This window comes from Lutra lutra, chromosome 2 (assembly GCF_902655055.1).
Source record: "Lutra lutra chromosome 2, mLutLut1.2, whole genome shotgun sequence".
Taxonomy (NCBI): domain Eukaryota; kingdom Metazoa; phylum Chordata; class Mammalia; order Carnivora; family Mustelidae; genus Lutra; species Lutra lutra.
In genome coordinates, this window is record NC_062279.1 from 19,886,495 (window position 1) to 19,905,113 (window position 18,619).

At 45.5% G+C, this 18,619-nt stretch overlaps 1 protein-coding gene across 4 annotated transcripts in view; it reads right to left on the minus strand.

Moving 5' to 3' along the window:
• Nucleotides 1–13,202: 13,202 nt before the first annotated feature.
• DLC1 (DLC1 Rho GTPase activating protein) overlaps nt 13,203–18,619 on the minus strand; it is a 419,765-nt gene continuing 414,348 nt past the window's right edge. For all 4 annotated transcript variants that reach the window (XM_047715908.1, XM_047715919.1, XM_047715925.1 and 1 more), the window contains 3 exons: nt 17,899–18,116; nt 16,527–16,700; nt 13,203–15,796 (listed from right to left, as the gene is read on the minus strand). In XM_047715908.1, the coding sequence (XP_047571864.1) occupies nt 15,676–15,796; nt 16,527–16,700; nt 17,899–18,116 (513 nt within the window). In that variant the 3' untranslated portion in view covers nt 13,203–15,675. The remainder of the gene's footprint in view (nt 15,797–16,526; nt 16,701–17,898; nt 18,117–18,619) is intronic.

Below are 18,619 nucleotides of genomic sequence, written 5' to 3' on the forward strand. Positions count from 1 at the left end.
TAACCTGCTGAGCCACCCAAGTGCCCCTTGTTACGACTTCCTGATTGCAGAAAAGTTTTGAGACAGCTCACCACCAAAGCACATGCTAACAGGATGAGGGAGACTAAGGGGGCGTGTGCATGGGGAGCCTGAGAAGTTGTGCACCACAAGGGGGCCCTGGGCTTGTTACATGGAGTTGCAAATTTGATTTTCAGGTTCTCATCTCAAAAAACTCGGGTTGGGGGAGATAAAGTCAGTTCTGAGAGCAAACTCCGTGGACAGAGGGCTTTCTGCAGTCCTTAGGAGTCAAACGGTTTCCTGATGTGAGGTTTCTCAGAGTGGAACCGGGAGGGACGGGGCCCAGCTCCACAAACTCAAGCCGATCCAAACCAAATGCTTAATGGCTTCCTACCGCAATGGAAATGCAACTCTGTATTTTCTTTGGAACCTACATATTAAATGTCTGACTATTTACTTTCCCCATGTCTGCCCATACCAGAAAGAAAGAACCTAAAGTACCAAGAGGAGTGATGCCCTGAATAATTTGGAAATTGCCCTTCATGGGGAACGTTCTCACCCGGCCTCTGGCTCAGGGTTGGAAGGCATCCGTTCGGCGCTGAGAGAGACCGTAGTTTGTTGTTAATTGAGGGGGCAATCCGTAGACTAGAAATTTTAGACTGCTGTGGGGTACAGAGGGCCGGCAGGCAAAGCCAGGAACTTTTCTCAGGAAACAGTTCGGGGCCCACCCTAGCCATGAACAAGTCACGGCTTTATTCTACAGGGAGGGCTAGAGGTGATTTCATCCTGGAAGATTTTCAAAGGCCACCACCCCGGGAAAAAATTCCAGCAATGCTAACATTTCTATGGACCAAAAAAGAAAAAGGAAAAGAAAAAAAAGCGTGTTTCTCCAAAGCCCCTCATGGCGAGCAGCATACCTGAAGTCCCATAACTACTCCTCCCCTGACACTTCGTCTAGGAGACATATTTCTTCTTCCTACTTCTTGCCATGGAGACAGAGGCTTAGATCGATTAAGGACTGGAGTCCTAGAACCCTGCTGCCACTGCGATTTTCCTCCAGTCAGGCGCTGTTACAGCCAGCCACCAGAGCTCAGTGGTATCGAAGCGTGGCCGTGGGTGGAACATTAAGCAACAGGCTGTGTTGGGGGACAGAGGAGTTCTGCTCACCTCCACCCCATAAGCACTCACACTCAGCAACATCAGCTCAGGCTTTCCCTAAACCGACCTCATTCCCGAGCCCGGCAGTGGGGGCTGCCAAGTCCTCACGGGGGTCGGAACTCCTCTAGCCCCCTGAAGAGCTAACCATCCACCTGTGCGTTCGATCTCATGAAGTGGCTTTCACGTGAGAGGGATCACACAGTGAGTCGCTGATCTGGGCATCTCTGCATTGAAATCCTGTCCTCCCTCTCCCTCCCAGCTCCTACCCTAAGCTGCTCTGTACACCTGAGACCAGGCAGGTGCTAGAGATAATGCTCAAAATATGATCAGACGAGGAGACTGTAAGCCCTTTCATGTCGGGGATTAATTTGAAGGGATTTGTCAAGCGCAGGGGTCTCCTCCTGGCTTAGTGGAATCCCACACTCTCCTTGTGGACTGGGATGGAGAATCCCCTTCTTGAACTGCATCTTTGAACCAAGATGCGGCCCCTCCCATGGTCCTGGCAAGTGACATTTGGAAGCACTAAAAACGTAGGAGTGTCAACTCAGAGTCTGAACAGAAAACCTCAGTGCGTCAACCTCATTTACACCCTTTTACTTTTATCTTCCCAGCTTGTTGCAAACAAATTAAGTCTCTTCGTGGCTCCTTAGAGCTGCTTCCAGAGGTGAGGCTTTAGGCAAAGATAAGGGAGTGTGAGAAGAGGCCCTTTCTCTGCGAAGAGAATAGTGAGGGTTGAGAACAGAGGTTGGCGATTAAATTACATATAATACGTTTCCTGTCCATTACAGACTTACATCTGACAGTTCAAAGATTTTGCTTAAGTCTCAATTTCTGTGTGTGAGCCGTTTGTGCTGAGTGAAAAGAGTATCTTCAGATTTTATTGTGTATTATTTTTTAAAGGAGAGGTGCTTGGGTAGGTGAGTAGGTAAATGACTGGAAAAGTTAGCTCAGATACAATCACACCCACCAGGGCGCACTAAAACAGAGTCCCAGGGGAAATCGGCAGAGTAATTTGCAGCCCAGAGATGGAATGCAATTATAAACAGCTCTGGTGCAGCCCTCGATAGCTGAGACCTTAATACAAAGGAGGAGAAACATACCTTGTGAGCATTTAGATGGCCATTCTCTGGGGAAAAAAAAAAAAAAAAAGACCCAGCGTCAATGCAAATGTGTCTGTCCATCCTCGCCCTACTTAAAATTTCCTCCAGGCTCCATCTGTCCTAACTCGGAGGACAAATGCTGATTTGGATTGATGGTGTTGCAGAGTCCAGACTGACAAAAGGGCCAGAAGGGTAGCCACCCTCCAGGTTCCTCTCTGCTCTCTGCATGTCATTAAGGGGGCAATCCTAGACCCCCCAAGATACTCGCTTATGAATTGTTACATTTCTCTTCCCGCAGTTAGATGGAGGTTCCAAGTCAGCATCTCTTACTGGTTGTGTGGCCCTAGATCCTTGCATGTAGTAGGTGTTTGGAAATGTTGGCGGGGCTGCTGTAGGCATGGACTGGAGGGAGAAGCTCCTTATCCAGCAGATACAGACCATGAGGCAGCCTCCCGAGCCCTCCATTTTTCTGAACCTGGAGCTGGAACAAGAGCTTTTCCTAGTAGAAAATACATTTCTTCGTCCTCCGCCTTCAAAGGCAAGCCTTGTTGTAAAGCAGAGTGTCTGTTCTGCTAACCCTTTTTTCGTACTCTGGGCATATGACAGGCACTGGGCTAGGTGTTGAGGAGAGAGAGGGAAGTAAGGGAATGTTTGCCCCTGACGAGGCTGCTGTCTGGTCGTAGCAGGCCCAGACCAAAACCCAAACAAATCAAAACAAAACAAAGCACAAATCCAGACGATGACAAAATACTGTGGCAAAACAGAACCCAGAGGGAGGACACTTTACCCACCCTGGGGCCTTCCTAGAGTCTCTCGAACCATGAATTAGCGTGAGCAAGGCAGGTTAAAATTTTCCACTTGGCCGTTTCACAGAAGTGTTTGGAAATGTGAGCAGGCAGGACCCTTTGGTCACCTGGGGGGACGCCTGTGGCACTGCCAGGTGGCGCCCATGTCAGTGACGAGGACAGGGGGTAAGGACAGAGCCTTGCTGGGGCTTTTCCAGCTCCTCGCCAGCCAAGACATAGATTTCATTTTGTTTTGTTTCTGTTTCAACCCTTGGGGACTTCACATTTTGAAAACTGGTGTCTGGTCAATGAAAGTGCTTTAAGCAAACCTAATTAATTAGTTTTCTCATAATTTATCAAACCTACCTATTACCACCAATGGAAGCTTCTGACCATCCAGGTTAGCAAATGACACCATACTGGGGAGGATGTAATTCCTTATAAATCAACAAAGTGTTTTAATTTGTACAAATTTGTAAATTTGTAATTTAATTATTGTGCTAAGATATGCTTGGCATCAGCCTTTTCTTGAGTCCTTTTTATTTTTGTTTTTTAAAGATATTAAAGTAAGGGTGGCTCAGTCAGTTAAGCATCTGCCTTTGGCTCAGGTCACGATCTCAGGGTCCTGGAATCAACCCTGCATAAGGCTCCCTGCTCAGTGGGAAGCCTCCTTCTCCTCCCCACTCTGCCTGCAGCTCATCCTGCTTATGCTCTCTAATAAATACATAAAATCTTTAAAAAAAAAACAGATATTAAAGTTGTAACTGGTACACACAAGCTTTGTGAATCAGGGAATGTGTCTGAATACCAGAAAGTCTAGGCAAATTTCTGACTTATTAAACTAATGTGCACACTTACTTTATTTACTTTTAGTTTTTTTGCTCGACGCAGGTCACTCTTTTTTCCATTCCACTTCACCATGAAGCCTCCAGCCCATTATGGAAGGGATTCATGAACAAAATTCTTTGTCTCCAATAAACTAGGGTATTCAGGAGCCTAAAATATCAAGTCAAGGAGGGCCCCTGGGTGGCTCAGTGAGTTAAGCCTCTGCCTTCAGCTCAGGTCATGGTCTCAGGGTCCTGGGATAGAGCCCAGCATCAGGCTCTCTGCTCAGTAGGGAGCCTGCTTCCCCCTCTCTCTCTGCCTGCCTCTCTGCCTACTTGTGATCTTTCTCTCTGGCAAATAGATAAATAAAATCTTTTTTTAAAAAATGTCAACTTAAAGAAAAAACAAAATAAACCAAACAAAAACTCTTAGTTTCCTGATAATTATCAAGGATCTCCCTATCCCACAGCCCCGGAATCTTTTATTTTTTTTTTTTTTTTTTTTTTTTTTAAAGATTTTATTTATTTATTTGACAGAGAGAGATCACAAGCAGACAGAGAGGCAGGCAGAGAGAGAGAGAGAGAGAGGGAAGCAGGCTCCCTGCTGAGCAGAGAGCCCGATGCGGGACTCGATCCCAGGACCCTGAGATCATGACCTGAGCCGAAGGCAGCGGCTTAACCCACTGAGCCACCCAGGCGCCCAGCCCCGGAATCTTTTATAAGGTGACCTGTAGGCATGTTGCCGGCACTCCAGGGTCCAGAGAGCATGGGGGGATGGGGCGTGGGTGGTCCGGGGAAGGGAGCTTCTCCGCTCTTCCTGAAGCCAGGCCACCTCCGTGTCATCCTTGGTTTCAGCTGCTCCCTTTACCCTTCCAAACGCATGCCTGAGGCCAGGCTTCTCTCCGGAGCCTTGCTGCCAGATTTCCAGCGCCTGGGGCAGCTAGATGTCCTGCGCAATCTGCCAGATGCCCACGGCTCACTGGACTTCCCCATCGTCATCTCAGATCTGTTTCTGCTCCCGCCCGAAGGGCGTAGCTTTAAGGGGGAGCATCACCTTCTGCCCGGCTGCACTTCCGTGTTGGGGCCTTATCGCCAATCACCAATCTCCCTCTTACCCCGAAGAAGCTGGCCCCAAATCCTGCTCATTCGGCCTCCTCCCGCTTTGTCCCCGCAGCCCCCTCTTGGTTCTGGGGCCCAGGGTCTTCTGTGGGGATTGCTGCAGGGGACCCCGTGGCGGATCTCTCGGTGCCGGCCCACCCCCTCCGCACCGCCCGCAGACTGCTCCTTACAAAACCGCTCTGCTCCGCTCCTTCAAAGCTTCCTAAAGCTTCCCGGTGCCTGTAGGGTGACACACAAATTCCTTAGAACTGTGTGCGAGGCCCTCCTCAATCTCACAGGTGCCCGCTTCTCCAGGTCCTTCTCTTGCCAAAGCCTCCCGGACACAACCCCCTCCCCCTGCCACGCAGAGCCCTCCCCGCCTCCTCACCGAGCCAGACTCCTCCAGGCCGCTGGGAACGCCATCCCGGTCTCCTCCATCATCCTTCAACGCCCAGCTCACCTGTCATCTCCTTCTCTGGGCCTCCAGGCGGAGTTTCCACTAGAGCACGTTTTATTGAAATTATTTGTCTCCTTGAAAAAAGCAAACATTGGGGCACCTGGGTGGCTCAGTGGGTTAAAGCCTCTGCCTTCGGCTCAGGTCATGATCCCAGGGTCCTGGGATCGAGCCCCGCATCGGGCTCTCTGCTCAGCGGGGAGCCTGCTTCTTCCTCTCTCTCTCTGCCTGCCTCTCTGCCTACTGTGGTCTCTCGCTCTGTCAAATAAATAAATAAAATCTTTAAAAAAAAAAAAAAGAAAAAAGAAAAAAGCAAACACATCTCCAAGTCAAAAGGGGTGACAGTTTTGTGCCTTTCCTCTGTTGGTTTATAGCAGGGACCCTACACGTTTGTTGAATGATGAACCAAGTAAAGATCTAGGGCCAGTGGTGCTGGATTCTAGAGACTCCATAAAGGAATGAAGCCGTCAGGACTTCACCCCGGGGCCTGGCGAACTCGAGCTTGGACAGTATCAACCTTAATTAATACTAATCTTACGAGGGGCACCTGGGTGGCTCAGTCGGTTAAGTGTCTGACTCTTGGTTTCAGCTCAGGTGGTGATCTCATGGGTAGTGGGATCAAGTCATGTGTCAAGCTCTGGGCTCTGCAGGGAGTCTGCTTGAAATTCTCTCTCTCTGCCCCTCCCGCTGCTTTCTCTCTCTCTCAAATAAAATAAATAAATCTCAAAAGATATTAATCTTGTGAGTATCTATGGTTTATTTTAGCAGATGTTTAAAAGAGGAAAGAATAAGAAACAGACATTCAGAGGTAACAATACATTCTGCTTCTGATGCATTGGGCATGGTTGTAATATCTTTATTCTGATTGACTCCATTTTACATATATGAAAACTGAGGTTAATGAACCAGGTCCCTGACATCACACCATTAGTATAAATGGTGGTTTGACCTCTGAGAATCTGTCCAGAGTCTGTGCTCCTACCTGGGAGGGGCAGGATAATAGAATAGAATAATAATAACAAAGACCAGTGGCTCACAGAGCTAAGTGCTGGTGGTGGGCTACAGGCACGTTCTGTTCTAAATGCTTTATGGGATTTCTCTGCGGGGAACTCCAACAACTTAACCAGCAGTGCCCTGTTTTCCCTCATCTGCAAAATGGGATCATGATGCCTCCCGACCTCACAGGTTTGCAGTGAGGATTAAATAGGGTAATACACGGAAAACCCAGAATGGGACAGGCCTAGCCTAAATGAACAATTTCTCATGCAACCCCAGAGCTACTCCCAGCTTTGGGGAATAATGATGGGGAAAGTAGGAAGGCCAGTGCGGGCTGGCAGTGCTGACTGGCCCAGCCCCAGGAGAGCCAGGGGCGTGACTGAAAGTCAGGGCCCCTCGCTGGAGGTCATCTCAGAGAAAGGGCTGGCCCTGAGTAGTGCACCGGTTGTTTCACTGGGGAGAAACACGTAAGCCCCTCCAGGGTGACTCTTTCCCGGATGCCAGCCAGCCTTAGCCCATGTGTCGCTGCGGTCGAAAACCTCTGGGCAGTCACAGCCCCTCTGATTCTGTGTTCACTTTAGAAAGATCAGGTACGTGGGTTCAGCCATCTCACAAGCCCCGTGAATTTCAACCTTCTCTGCCTCCACGGCCCCGAGGCTCTGACTCACCAAGATACTCAGCCCGTCCTTCCTTGCCATCCCAGAGGAAGGCATGTTCCCGCCATTTTGAAGGCCACCATTCCCCGAGCTATGTACGCCATGTTTTCCCCACCACAGAGGCACTTTGGTGTCCTCTGTGTATCCCTCCCCTCTCTGTTGGGGAACTTCCTTTGTCTTCAAACCTATATATTCACACCCCTTAGTTACTTCAAACCCAGCCTGCGTGCTCCTGAACTTCAGAAAATTTTCCCAATCTGCCTTCCCTGACTGCCCGACCCACACCCCCGACCCCTATGGTTGTCTCTTTTACCAGCTGGACTTGCTGAGGGACTATCAGCTCTCACTCCAGTGCCTTCCTACCTCCAGTAATATTCCTCTAGAACAATTTGGATAGTTCTCCTTGGCCAAAGCGGGCGAACGCTCAAGATCTTGGAGTTTCCCTAGCCAAGATAGGCTGAATATTGTCTGTTAATAGAAGCAAGAGAAACACAAAGTGATCTTTCTGCTTTATAAATTAAAGGGATCCTAAGAAACTAATTTAAAAAGTTGTTTTTACAGGTTTCTTTTGTTTTTTTTTTTTTGTGGTTTTTTTTTTTGGAGGGTATGGGGTGGAAAGGGAGGCACATGCAGGTATAAGAAATGACAGAAATGAAGGAAAGGACTGAGGGACACAGAGGGAACGGCCAGTTTGGGAGGCCCGGGGAGGGCCCTGGAGTCAGGCTGGTTTGTGGGATCGAGAGACAGAAGTCACAGGAGAGACAAGGAAGAAATATGGCCAGAGGGGAGCAGATCCACATGACAAGAGGGCAAGAAAAGGAAGAGGCCAGGGAGTTAGGCTGAAAAGTGAAGTAAGAAATGGCATTGCAGCAGTTGGCAGGAGTCTCGTTCTTTGGGAGTCTCCCAAACCCAGAGGCAGAGGCAGGAGCTACGGAGCCTGACTTCAGGATTTTAGCGAGTGTATTTCAGTAATTAGAAACACTGCCTTGGTCCTCCTTTTGTTTGCTTCCTTCTCATACTGCTCCTTTCTTCTTTTGTTGCTGAAATGAGGCCTTTGTTTTATTTGGAGGCACTGGCCCTCCTAGTCCCTGATTTTATCTTCATTTGTACTTTTCTGGGGATTACGTGGGTTTAGGATCAGAGAAAACTAGAATGTGGATGAGAGCAAGTAAATGGAGTTAGTCTTCAAAACGGCTTTCTTATTCTGTTAGGTCTGCTGTGTCATGAAAAAGCAAAAATCATGAAAAATGGCCCCTGGTCCCTGGATGTCAGACTGAACTCTCCATTGAAGTCATTCAAAAGGGGAGGTCATGGATGGTCCTGTTGGATGTCTCAGGGTACAAGCCCCGACGGGAGATGCCCACAGGTGGCACTGAGGCAGAGGTCAGTCTGACTCAGGAGTGTTTAGGTCAGGCATTACGTCGGTTGAAAGCAAACCAACAAGCCAAGAAACCAACAGCTATATCATTAGTCTTCCTTCCCAGCCAAGTCATTTTGCTTCTGGAAATTTAGCATCTTCTTCTCTTTGCAGCAAGTGGCAGGAAAACGTATTCCATTTTCAGTGTTCTGGGTCTTGGAATAAAATACTCTCTATCTCTTTGAGATGTTGCAACATTTCACAGCGTCCTAAGGGTTCAGATTGCCTTTGCTTTGATAATCTTTACAGACTGTGTGAACTTCAAAATAAAGCTCGGTTTCTCTTTGTTACTGGAAAAAATACATCCTATCAGCCAGCCCTAGAAGTCAGGAAAACTAGTTTCTCTGGAGCATGACATTAAATTCCTCATTTCCTTGATTAATTATCTCCTGTGCTAAGTGCTTGCTTGAGCAGGGTGAGGAAACTTCACTGAGCTCCCGTGGGAGGGGTGGCTGGCCTTGGACCACAGTCTTTAGCCTAAAAAACCATCGTAAACTGCTCTTCTCTGAGAACATGCTCAGATCACGAACCATCCAAGTTATTTCCCACATCCTTCTAAGAGGCTTCTGGCTTTGATCACCAGTTATACATAATACACATCTTTACGGAAAATAAGAAAAGAAATAGATTATTTTAAGAAATTATACTGTTTAATATCACAGATCTTTAACAACTTTGAAGAAGGATAGAGCATGTTAAGAAATAGCCCTTTGAGGCAAAATGCTAGGAACGTTTGGCGAAGATCCTTGTCTTGGAGTTGTTACGACTGACCTTTGCACTCAGACATCCCAGTGTTATCAAACCTGGATCAGGAACCCCTATCACTGGGGGATACCATGGGCTCTGACAGCTGTCACCAGGTGGCCAGTATCATCAACATGAAAGGAAGTCTGGACACCGGATTCGAGGAAACTGAGGGGACAGGCTCAGACCATGAAGGGACAACCGTTGTTTAGTCCCAACAGCAACATCAGTGAGGATGCCTTTGCTCGCAGCCAGCAGAGCAGAATAATCTGAATTAGTAAACATCCTTTCAGATCAGCTACATCTTTATCTTTGGTTTGGAAATGTACAAATACTCTAGCAGCAAAGGGAAGAGGTCAATCAGCTCAAGCTTGAGAAACTCAGAAGACTGCCATGGGCTGGAAGAGACGCAGTTTGATTCCCATGGAATTTTGAGTGAGTTATCTGAGCTGAAATGTGGCCAGGAAGATTTTAATAAATAATTACTGTATTCCTTCCTTCTTTCTCCTCTCCTCTCCTCTCCCCTCTCCCCCTCCCCTCCCCTCCACTTCTCTCTCCTCCTCTCCTCTTGCCCTCCCCCTTCTCCTTCCCCTCCTTCTCTTCCTTCCTTTTTAAAAGAAGATTGTTACAGGTGGAAAAGAGAGATGGGAATTGGAAGTACTCTTCGATCTTGAAATTAAACTTGCACTAACACAGTAGCCACTAGCTACCTGTAGCTATTTAAATTTAAACTGATACGAAATTTAAGTGAAACTAAGCATTCAGCTCCTGGGTCACATGACCCACATTTGCAGTGCTCAACAACCACACAGGGCCGGTTAGCCCAGAGAGGGAAAATTTCCATCCCGGCAGAATGCTCTGTTGTAGGGGCTGCTGTAGAATTTCTTGAATTCTTTTGCAAATATTATATCGCTACTTTGTTTCTTTAAGCCTCCCCACTTCTTTGAGCTTCTTCATGTATAAAATGAGTCTGAAAGGTTTCCTTCAAAGGACTGCTGTGAAATTTAAATGTGACATTAACTGTGTGTAATGCACATATCCCAGTACCCAACACATTATAAGCTTAGTACTAGGTAGGTCAACAAGTCCATTCAGACTTGAGCTAGACACACTTGGACTTGAAAGGTACCTGTAACCTACAAAGCTTTCTGAAACAGTTTCCTTGGGAATTAGATTATTTTTACAGGATCAAATCACTCACCATGGTTGATGAGAGCCATTCTCCAAGTCCTAAAGAGAGGAAGGCCTTTTGCTTTCCAAAATGCTTTGTATCTTACTAGGAAAGAGAGAGAAAGAAATGGAAATCCCCTAAGAGGAGCAATGTTTCTAGACCTGAACTATTTTTTTTAAGTCCAATGAAATGAAAAATCTCTGCAAAGAGCTGTTTATACTATAGGTGTCAACACAGCCTTGGGCCCAGACAGGCAAACTGCTGCTCTAATGGGAACTGTGTATACACAGCAAGGGTAATTACTTTGGGCTACAGCTGCCAACATGATTTAGCAAACTCCCTGCCTGCAAAGGACTGATCGTCCCATGGAGAATGGGCCCAAATTCATTGCAACTGCACAGACCTACATGAGCTCTCCCTGCCACAGGCTCTTTGAGGTCTTTTGTAATTTGCATTCCTTGAGCAAATGGAATTTAAATTCCTTAGGCAAATTTCATCCTGATGGAACACCAAGATGACATGCATGCCATGATCTCATTGTTGAGGATTTCTGCTTTATAATCATTAATGTATGCTTCAACAGGCAGGTGAGGTAAAGCATTTGGGTCCAATCCCACTTTGCTTTCATGAAAGCTCCTTTCCCTTTCACGAACCCTTGCTTTTCAAAGCACCTTCACGAAGATCTCAGTTGTACTTCATGGTAAGATTGTGTGTTGGGAAGGGCACAATGACATACTGCAGAAAGTCACAGGACCGGGGTTCTGGTCCTGAGCTGCACGTTAAGAAGCTTGTAGGTAGATGTTCCCCTTGTACTGCTGAAGCAATGTGAGACCAGAGGGGTTAGGAATGTTGCAATCAGAGCAGGGATCTAATTGTTCTCCGCCTGCAGACGGGGGAGAACCTGTCCTGTTTCACAGGGAAGACCAAATGGAGTCTTTGTAAGTTTCAAATGAGATACTCAACTTGCAAACAGAACTATGAATTCCTTCAAGCATTAACTTGAAGCCAAACTGCCTCATGTGTGTTTTTTCCTACTTCATATCACCTTCAGCATCTCAGTTGTAGGGATTATTTGAGACCTGGATTAATGTGGTTATTTTGCTATGAACCTTCATTTCCCTAGAATTCTTCTCAATTCTGATGCTAGGGCCATGCAGATTGGTTGCTACGATGAGAAATTTACCTCCTGATTAGGGAAAGGTCAGTAAATGAAAGATGGTAGAGGCAGTGGATCTGGGCTGGAGTCTTGACTCCTTCCCCTGGTTCTGGATATCTTAATTGTCACTACCTCTCTAAGGTGTATTCTTATTTTAGAATAATACTTATGCTTCATGGGGTACATGTGAAGCTTAAATTAAGTGTGAAAAGTGAAGAAATAAGGACCCATGAATGATGTAAAATTCTACACCTATCTATAGTCTTTGTCTCTCCCTGTACACACACACACACACCCCTAACTAGTGATGTTAGAAAGCACGGATTAGGATCATCTTAATTTTTCTTTAGATTTTACTTTTCAAAAAATCTCACTAGTCTTCAACAGCTCTGAAAAAAAAAAGTCTCTTAAAGAACCATCTGATTTTGCTCGTAATTTCCAATTATTCTATCTATACTTTGGTGAGCAAGATGTTTTCAGTTTAGTAACTGCCTTGAGTTTTGTTCCATTCTGATTGTAACGCCCGCACCCCACCCCACAGGAGCCTGTCCTCACAGCCAGTACACAGCGGATCATTTCCATTAGTGTCCGTGAGCATTTAGTTCTGTTTTGGGGAGGGTGAAGGCATTTTGCTCACTGCTGTATCTTCAGTACTGAGCGCAGCGTGAGGTAAACAGTAGGCGTCGAGTAACTTGACTCAAGGAGTAGATGAAGTAAATGGGTAGCCTGACAAAGCCAACTGAACGCACAGTGATGTCAGTAAGGCCGTCTCCTCCCTCCCGGTAACCTTCCGCAGCCTGTCTGACAACTAAGGTTGTAGGTATTTCAGGCTTCAGACATAGGTTTTGAAAATTTTTTTTTAAGATTTTACTTATTTGTTTGACGGAGAGCACACAAGCAAGGAGAGTGGCAGGCAGAGGGAGAAACCAGCTTCTTGCTGAGCAGTGTTGGACGTGGGGCTCGAGCCCCAGGACCCCAGGATCATGACCTGAGCCAAAGGCAGACTCTGAACCGAGTCACCCAAGGGCCCTGTGCCTTATTATTATTTTTTGAAGATTTTATTCATTTATCAGACAGAGATCACAAGTATGCAGAGACGCAGGCAGAGAGAGAGGAGGAAGCAGGCTCCCCACTGAGCAGAGAGCCTATGTGGGGTTCAATCTCAGGACTCTGAGATCATGACCCGAGCTGAAGGCAGAGGCTTTAACCCACTGAGCCACCCAGGCGCCCCCGCTGTGCCTTATTTAGCTCTGAGGAAACCAGGTCTGGAAGTAGAGAAGACAAAACAACAACAACAAAAAACAAAAAAACCCCTTGGTCTCTGTGTGTCTTTTAAAAATTATTGCGGTTTCATTTTTCCCCCTCTAACTATGCCCAGACTGAGTGTCAGAATAAAACCTCTTCTGAAATGGTATCAGTTCCCGAGAAACAGTATTATGATTAAAACTCCATCACAAAGAACTCATTTAGAATCGGCACGGACAGCCTCTCTACACAGCATCCGCGTGTCTTCTCCAGCTTAAACTTTCAGATTCCTTGGGTTTAACCGCGTCTACTCTCTGCAATCCCAAAATGGGCAGTGATGTGCCCACGTGAGGACTCTCAGGTTCTCCCCGTTCTCAAATAACAGAAGCTGATTCAATGAGTTCCATTTAGCAAATAATAAATTTATTAGGTGCCTACAAGTACAAAACACTGAAAGCCGCTGTAGGGGATTATAAAGATGTGTAGAAGAGCCCTGCCCTCAAAGAGCTTACAATCTAGGTGATTAGTCACAATTAGTAAGTCGTGGCGATAGCACTGGAGGTGACTTACAGAGTTCCTGGAACATTCACATCCTTGGAGTTCTCCTGTTGTCAAACTGTAAGGAATCCTTTCCACAGGAAAGCTGAACAGTGGGAAAGAGACCTTTTGCGGACTTAAACGGTGACCTTGGCTTCGCTTCTGAGCATCTTCCTCTCGCTGGTTCCTTATTCTTGTAACTTTCTCAGCATCGTTTCCTAACGACCTTTGTTGGGAGAGAATCTCCACGTTTCCTGAACCTTCACCAGGGTTTCCTGTTTGTTAGTGAGTGGCTCAGTGGCAGTTTGGCCTCGGAATGATTTGCAGTCCGATTTCTCCTTCAGCAAATCTGATTTTCATTTTAGTTGCTGCTAGAATGATATGCGTTGCAATCTGTGGTTTTAAGAGTAGGCGTGAGATGCAATACACAGGAAAGCAGGCCAGACCTTTCCCTTAAACATTTAATAGTGCACTTACGGATTATATTCTGTACAGATATAGAGCAAGTTATAAACCTCTTTTTTTTTCACTTAGATTGTATTCACGTAAAGTGTATTTACATTAGGAAAAAAACAAAAGCCTTGAGGTACAAAACCCAAAAGAATATCTGAGGTATAAATACAAGTATATTTTAAATAATAATTTTTAACATGCTTTATCTATGTTTGAAAGCACAGTGGACATGTATACATGTTTATCTTAATAGAATGGTATATACAACATACAATCTTACAAATCTGAAAGCTATTAAAATTGAATATACAAGTATATCTTCATGAGGAACACGGATATCCAAAATACTCAAATTTTAAAACTCTAATCTTCCCTTCCCCCACAAATTCTTCAAAGAACCTTTGAAATAACACTGACAATGGTAACTAGATTATAACAAAATAAAAATCCTTCTTACAACTCTCATTCATACGTTATACACTTCTGATCCATACAAAATTCACTAATACTGTCCCATGAGTCGGTCTGTACGGTTACAGTGCAACCTGGAGAAAGACCACCTACCCTTCTGAGAAACTGTGCTGGTGCTTTTTGGGTTTTTTCCCTATGATAACTATTTTCCTTTACCACTAAAATATAGTCCAAGGGCATCGTTATAAAGGAAAAGAAAAAGAAATGTAGGGAAAATAAAGCAAAAAAAAAAAAAAGTTGCAAAACCAGAAAAACTATTTGCTGAAAAGGACAAATGCAACAACTAAGCATGCATAGTTTTCAGAAATGCCGTGAATAACAACAATCAGCACCTGTTGTTAAATTTTAATGCCGCGAGTTAAATTTACAGGGATTTCCTTGGGATACATATAATTTCCTATGTTTTTGGTGTGTCCTCAAGAGTTTTGGTTATAAACATGAAAACGCAAAGCATTCCAACAGGTAAAACGTTCTGAGGCTTGATTCGGGAGTAGATGTTAAGAGTGTTGAGTCGTTTTATCTTGACTTATAGAACAAACATAAAAACCCCAAATGAAACTGTGCTTTGGAGCTAGTTAAGTGTGGTAGGGGGGGAGGGGGGTAGTTTCTTCCCTGAACTAATTTATACTGGTTAAAAACTCTTCACTATTTGCAATCAGGTCTAAAGACAACCGTGTTTGAGAAGGGACACAGGAATAAATTGACTACAATTATTTGTAAGGGAAAGAGGTTGGTTTAAAAAAAAAAAAAAAGGAATGTGCTTAAGAACTTGGAGAAAGAAAAGTAAGTGAACAAGGGTGTTGGGTCCCCTTTCTGGATGGGTCCACGGGCAGTCAGAAATTCCAGGTTAAACTGAACCTGACACATCAAAATCCTTCTCGGAGGCTCCCAGTGTACCAGACACCGCATCCAACCAACGTTTATGTCTCTGCCATTCAACCAGCAACAAACACACATACACACACTCCTCTGTGCAAACCTTTCTTTGCTCATCTCAGTGAGAAACAGCTCAAAGAGGACCATCTACTCCAGTGGATACACCAGTCCCCCAACACGCTGCAAATACAATGACATAGGGACACAGACACCAGTATCGCAAGAGAATGAAGTATCTTCATTATTTTCTGTAACGTCTTTATAGTTTTGCTTCTCAGAAGCAATTTGAATAAGAATACTTTTTTTTTCTCTTTTGCACAGTCTTATATATTCCAGTCAAGGTCTATAATCTAGACCTTCAACAAACAGGAAGCAGCTTTAAAAACGTCTTAAATCGCTACAATTGATCCCCACACACCAACTTAGTTTTTTCTTAGTTTTTCAGGACTAGACTCAGAACCCAGTCTTCCAAGGACTGGCAAAAGGCGTCCAGAAACTAACGTCCGGACAGTGGACACAGCCACTCGGCTTCCATAATCACCTAGATTTCGTGTCTTTGGTTTCAGTGTTCTGATTGCTGAAAGAGTCTCGGATCTTCACGACTTCAGCTGCACACAAATGTCCAAAAGATTTTGTGTACCACTCTGGCATGTGGCCCCTGCAATGGAAAGGAAAAGCAGATGGGTTCTCCGCATTGGCAAGCACTGAGAGAAGCCGGACGGAGCTCTGAGTACACTTCCAAGTCTTGATCCAGAAGCCACATAAACAAAGATTACTCGTGGTAGTCCCAGGTAACCTCCTGGCACGGCCACTGCACTTTTGGAACCAGAAGTTCCTCAAGGAACAACTTACTGAGTACAGATGCTGAGTGACATTGTTCAAGGAAAGCTTGAGCATACAGAACAAAAACTGATCATGCAGATGGCTGAAAATGTACCGAGATGTAAAGACTGTAAGTGAGAATTTAACGACTTTGTAAAGTTTTGTGAGGTTCATGTTTTGGCTGTACTGCTCTGCTGAACTTCATTGAGTTTTCTGGTATGAGCACTCATTCGATTAATTACTGAAACATAGGTTTATTCATATATATTCAGATTTTCAAATACCTTTGAATATAAAATGAGAATCATCTGCTTGCTAGCTCAAGCTCTCAGTTCCTACGGTTTTAAATGCACGGCAGAAGTGTATTACCACTTTCTCTAAGGGATCGAAATTAGGAAGCGGTCCCACAGAGACCAAGAAACAGGAAGGGGTTACTTTATGAAAACTGCTCTTTAGGGAGTAGATAAGATACAATGATGTGTTCACGTAAGCCATTCTCTGTATCAGACAAAAAGTCTCATCCTCCTGACCCTCACCATATCACAAAAATGAGAACCAGAACCTACCTTAAATCAGCTCTGCACATGTAGGTGAGTTTGGATTTCCCTGACCCGCAGGGTTCGATCAGATACCTGGAGAGAAGCACATTGACTCGCACCCCTGCCACAGGGGCCCGGTCGTGATCCACGGACGTGAGTAAAAGGGCACATGCCCCCTTTGGTAAATTGGTCCTCCATGTTCTGTAGAGATAAAACCAGAGGGAAAAAGATGGACTCTCCTAGAAGCCAAGCTGAAAATGGGCCCTCGTGTCAGAAGAGACAGCTCGAGAGGCAGGATCAGTTCCTGTGCTATGTGACCCAGTCCTGGAGAGGTGGCTTCCTCTGAACTTGTCCAAGGGCTCTCAAAAGAGCAACTCCATACGGAGCCGCTACAGCGTGTTTATATTCACACACCAGTTCTCCGAAGGAGAACCAAGATGATGTGGGACTGAAAACCATTTTTACATTTCACGAATGTACTAGCACGTGGACATCCAAATGAGTAGTGCTCTGTTGGAAAGCTCCGGACTAATGATGTGCCATTTCCTAAAGGATTCTGGGAATTCCTCATTCGATACTGTCTCCAGAGAGTTTACAGATTATATACAGTTCGGCTTTAACCACAGCTCCCTGGGGACTTCAGTGTTCTTTCCTGGCTTATGCATTCACTAGCTGTTCCTAGCAAGAAAATGTGTCCTAAAAGGGGCAAGATTCTGCTACCAGTGAACACAGCCAACTGACTGTGCCTCTATTTATTGTATTTCTAAACAGTTTAAAAGATTTTATTTATTTATTTATTTGAGAGAGATTGAGAGAGCGTGAGCGTGGAGAAAAGCAGAGGGAGAAGGACAAGCAGACTCTGGGTTAAGCACAGAGCCCGATGCGGGGCTCGATTCCACGATCTGGAGATCATGACCTGAGCCAAAATCAAGAATTTGGATGCTTGGGGCGCCTGGGTGGCTCAGTGGGTTAAAGCCTCTGCCTTCGGCTCAGGTCATGGTCCCAGGGTCCTGGGATCGAGCCCCGCATCGGGCTCTCTCCTCAGCGGGAAGCCTGCTTCTCCCTCTCTCTCTCTGCCTGCCTCTCTGCCTACTTGTGATTTCTGTCTGTCAAATAAATAAAATCTTTAAAAAAAAAAAAAAAAAAAAAAGAATTTGGATGCTTAACCAACTGAGCCACCTAGGTTCCCCGAATGTGCCTCTATTTCTGAGTTCAATTCCAAAAGCATTCTAACTATTTTCAGGGATGAACATGCTGTTGGCAGATATATAGATACATTTTCCGTATCTGGAAGGGTTCAACAGAAGCCTACCTTCTACTTCACATAATTTTACCATCTCATCACATTCAGTGACACCAGGTACATCCCTGCTACAGTGATCCATCTGGAAGCTCTTACCTCAAAACAACGTAGTCCCGGGCAGGATGGGGCGCCATACTGTTTTGGACATACTGGTAAATTTCCGTTTGGCTGTCCAGGATTTCAATCACTTTGGAATCCAACAGGTCTACATCCCAGAGGTGCTGCTCTTTGAGTAGGCGCTTTAAGATTTCCTCAGGCATGGCAGGGACTTCGATGGTGGACCGCCAAAGCCTTAGAGGAGGTCCGTCGCTCACCTGAAAAGCATGTTTTTTTAAGTGCTAAGACAACTCATAGACACCTACACTTTGAAAGCATACTGCCAGCTGTATTTACAGTCACGTGTTTGCAGACTAATTATTACCTATATGCTGGTGTCTGTAGGTATATTCAGGAGCAGGCCAGAAACCCTGGCCTTTGACCAATTTTCTGGTCAAAATTATTAGCATCTCTCTTCCTGGGACTCATATTAGGGTCAATGCAATAAAACTAAGATCATTTATCTGCATGCTAACACCTGCATGGCCATCTAGATGCTCTCCACTTTTTATCTCTTTTCAAGGTGGTAGAGACAGGATCAAGAAATACTATCATGGGGGCGCCTGGGTGGCTCAGTGGGTTAAGCCACTGCCTTCGGCTCAGGTCATGATCTCAGGGTCCTGGGATCGAGTCCCGCATCGGGCTCTCCGCTCAGCAGGGAGCCTGCTTCCCTCTCTCTCTCTCTGCCTGCCTCTCTGCCTACTTGTGATCTCTCTCTGTC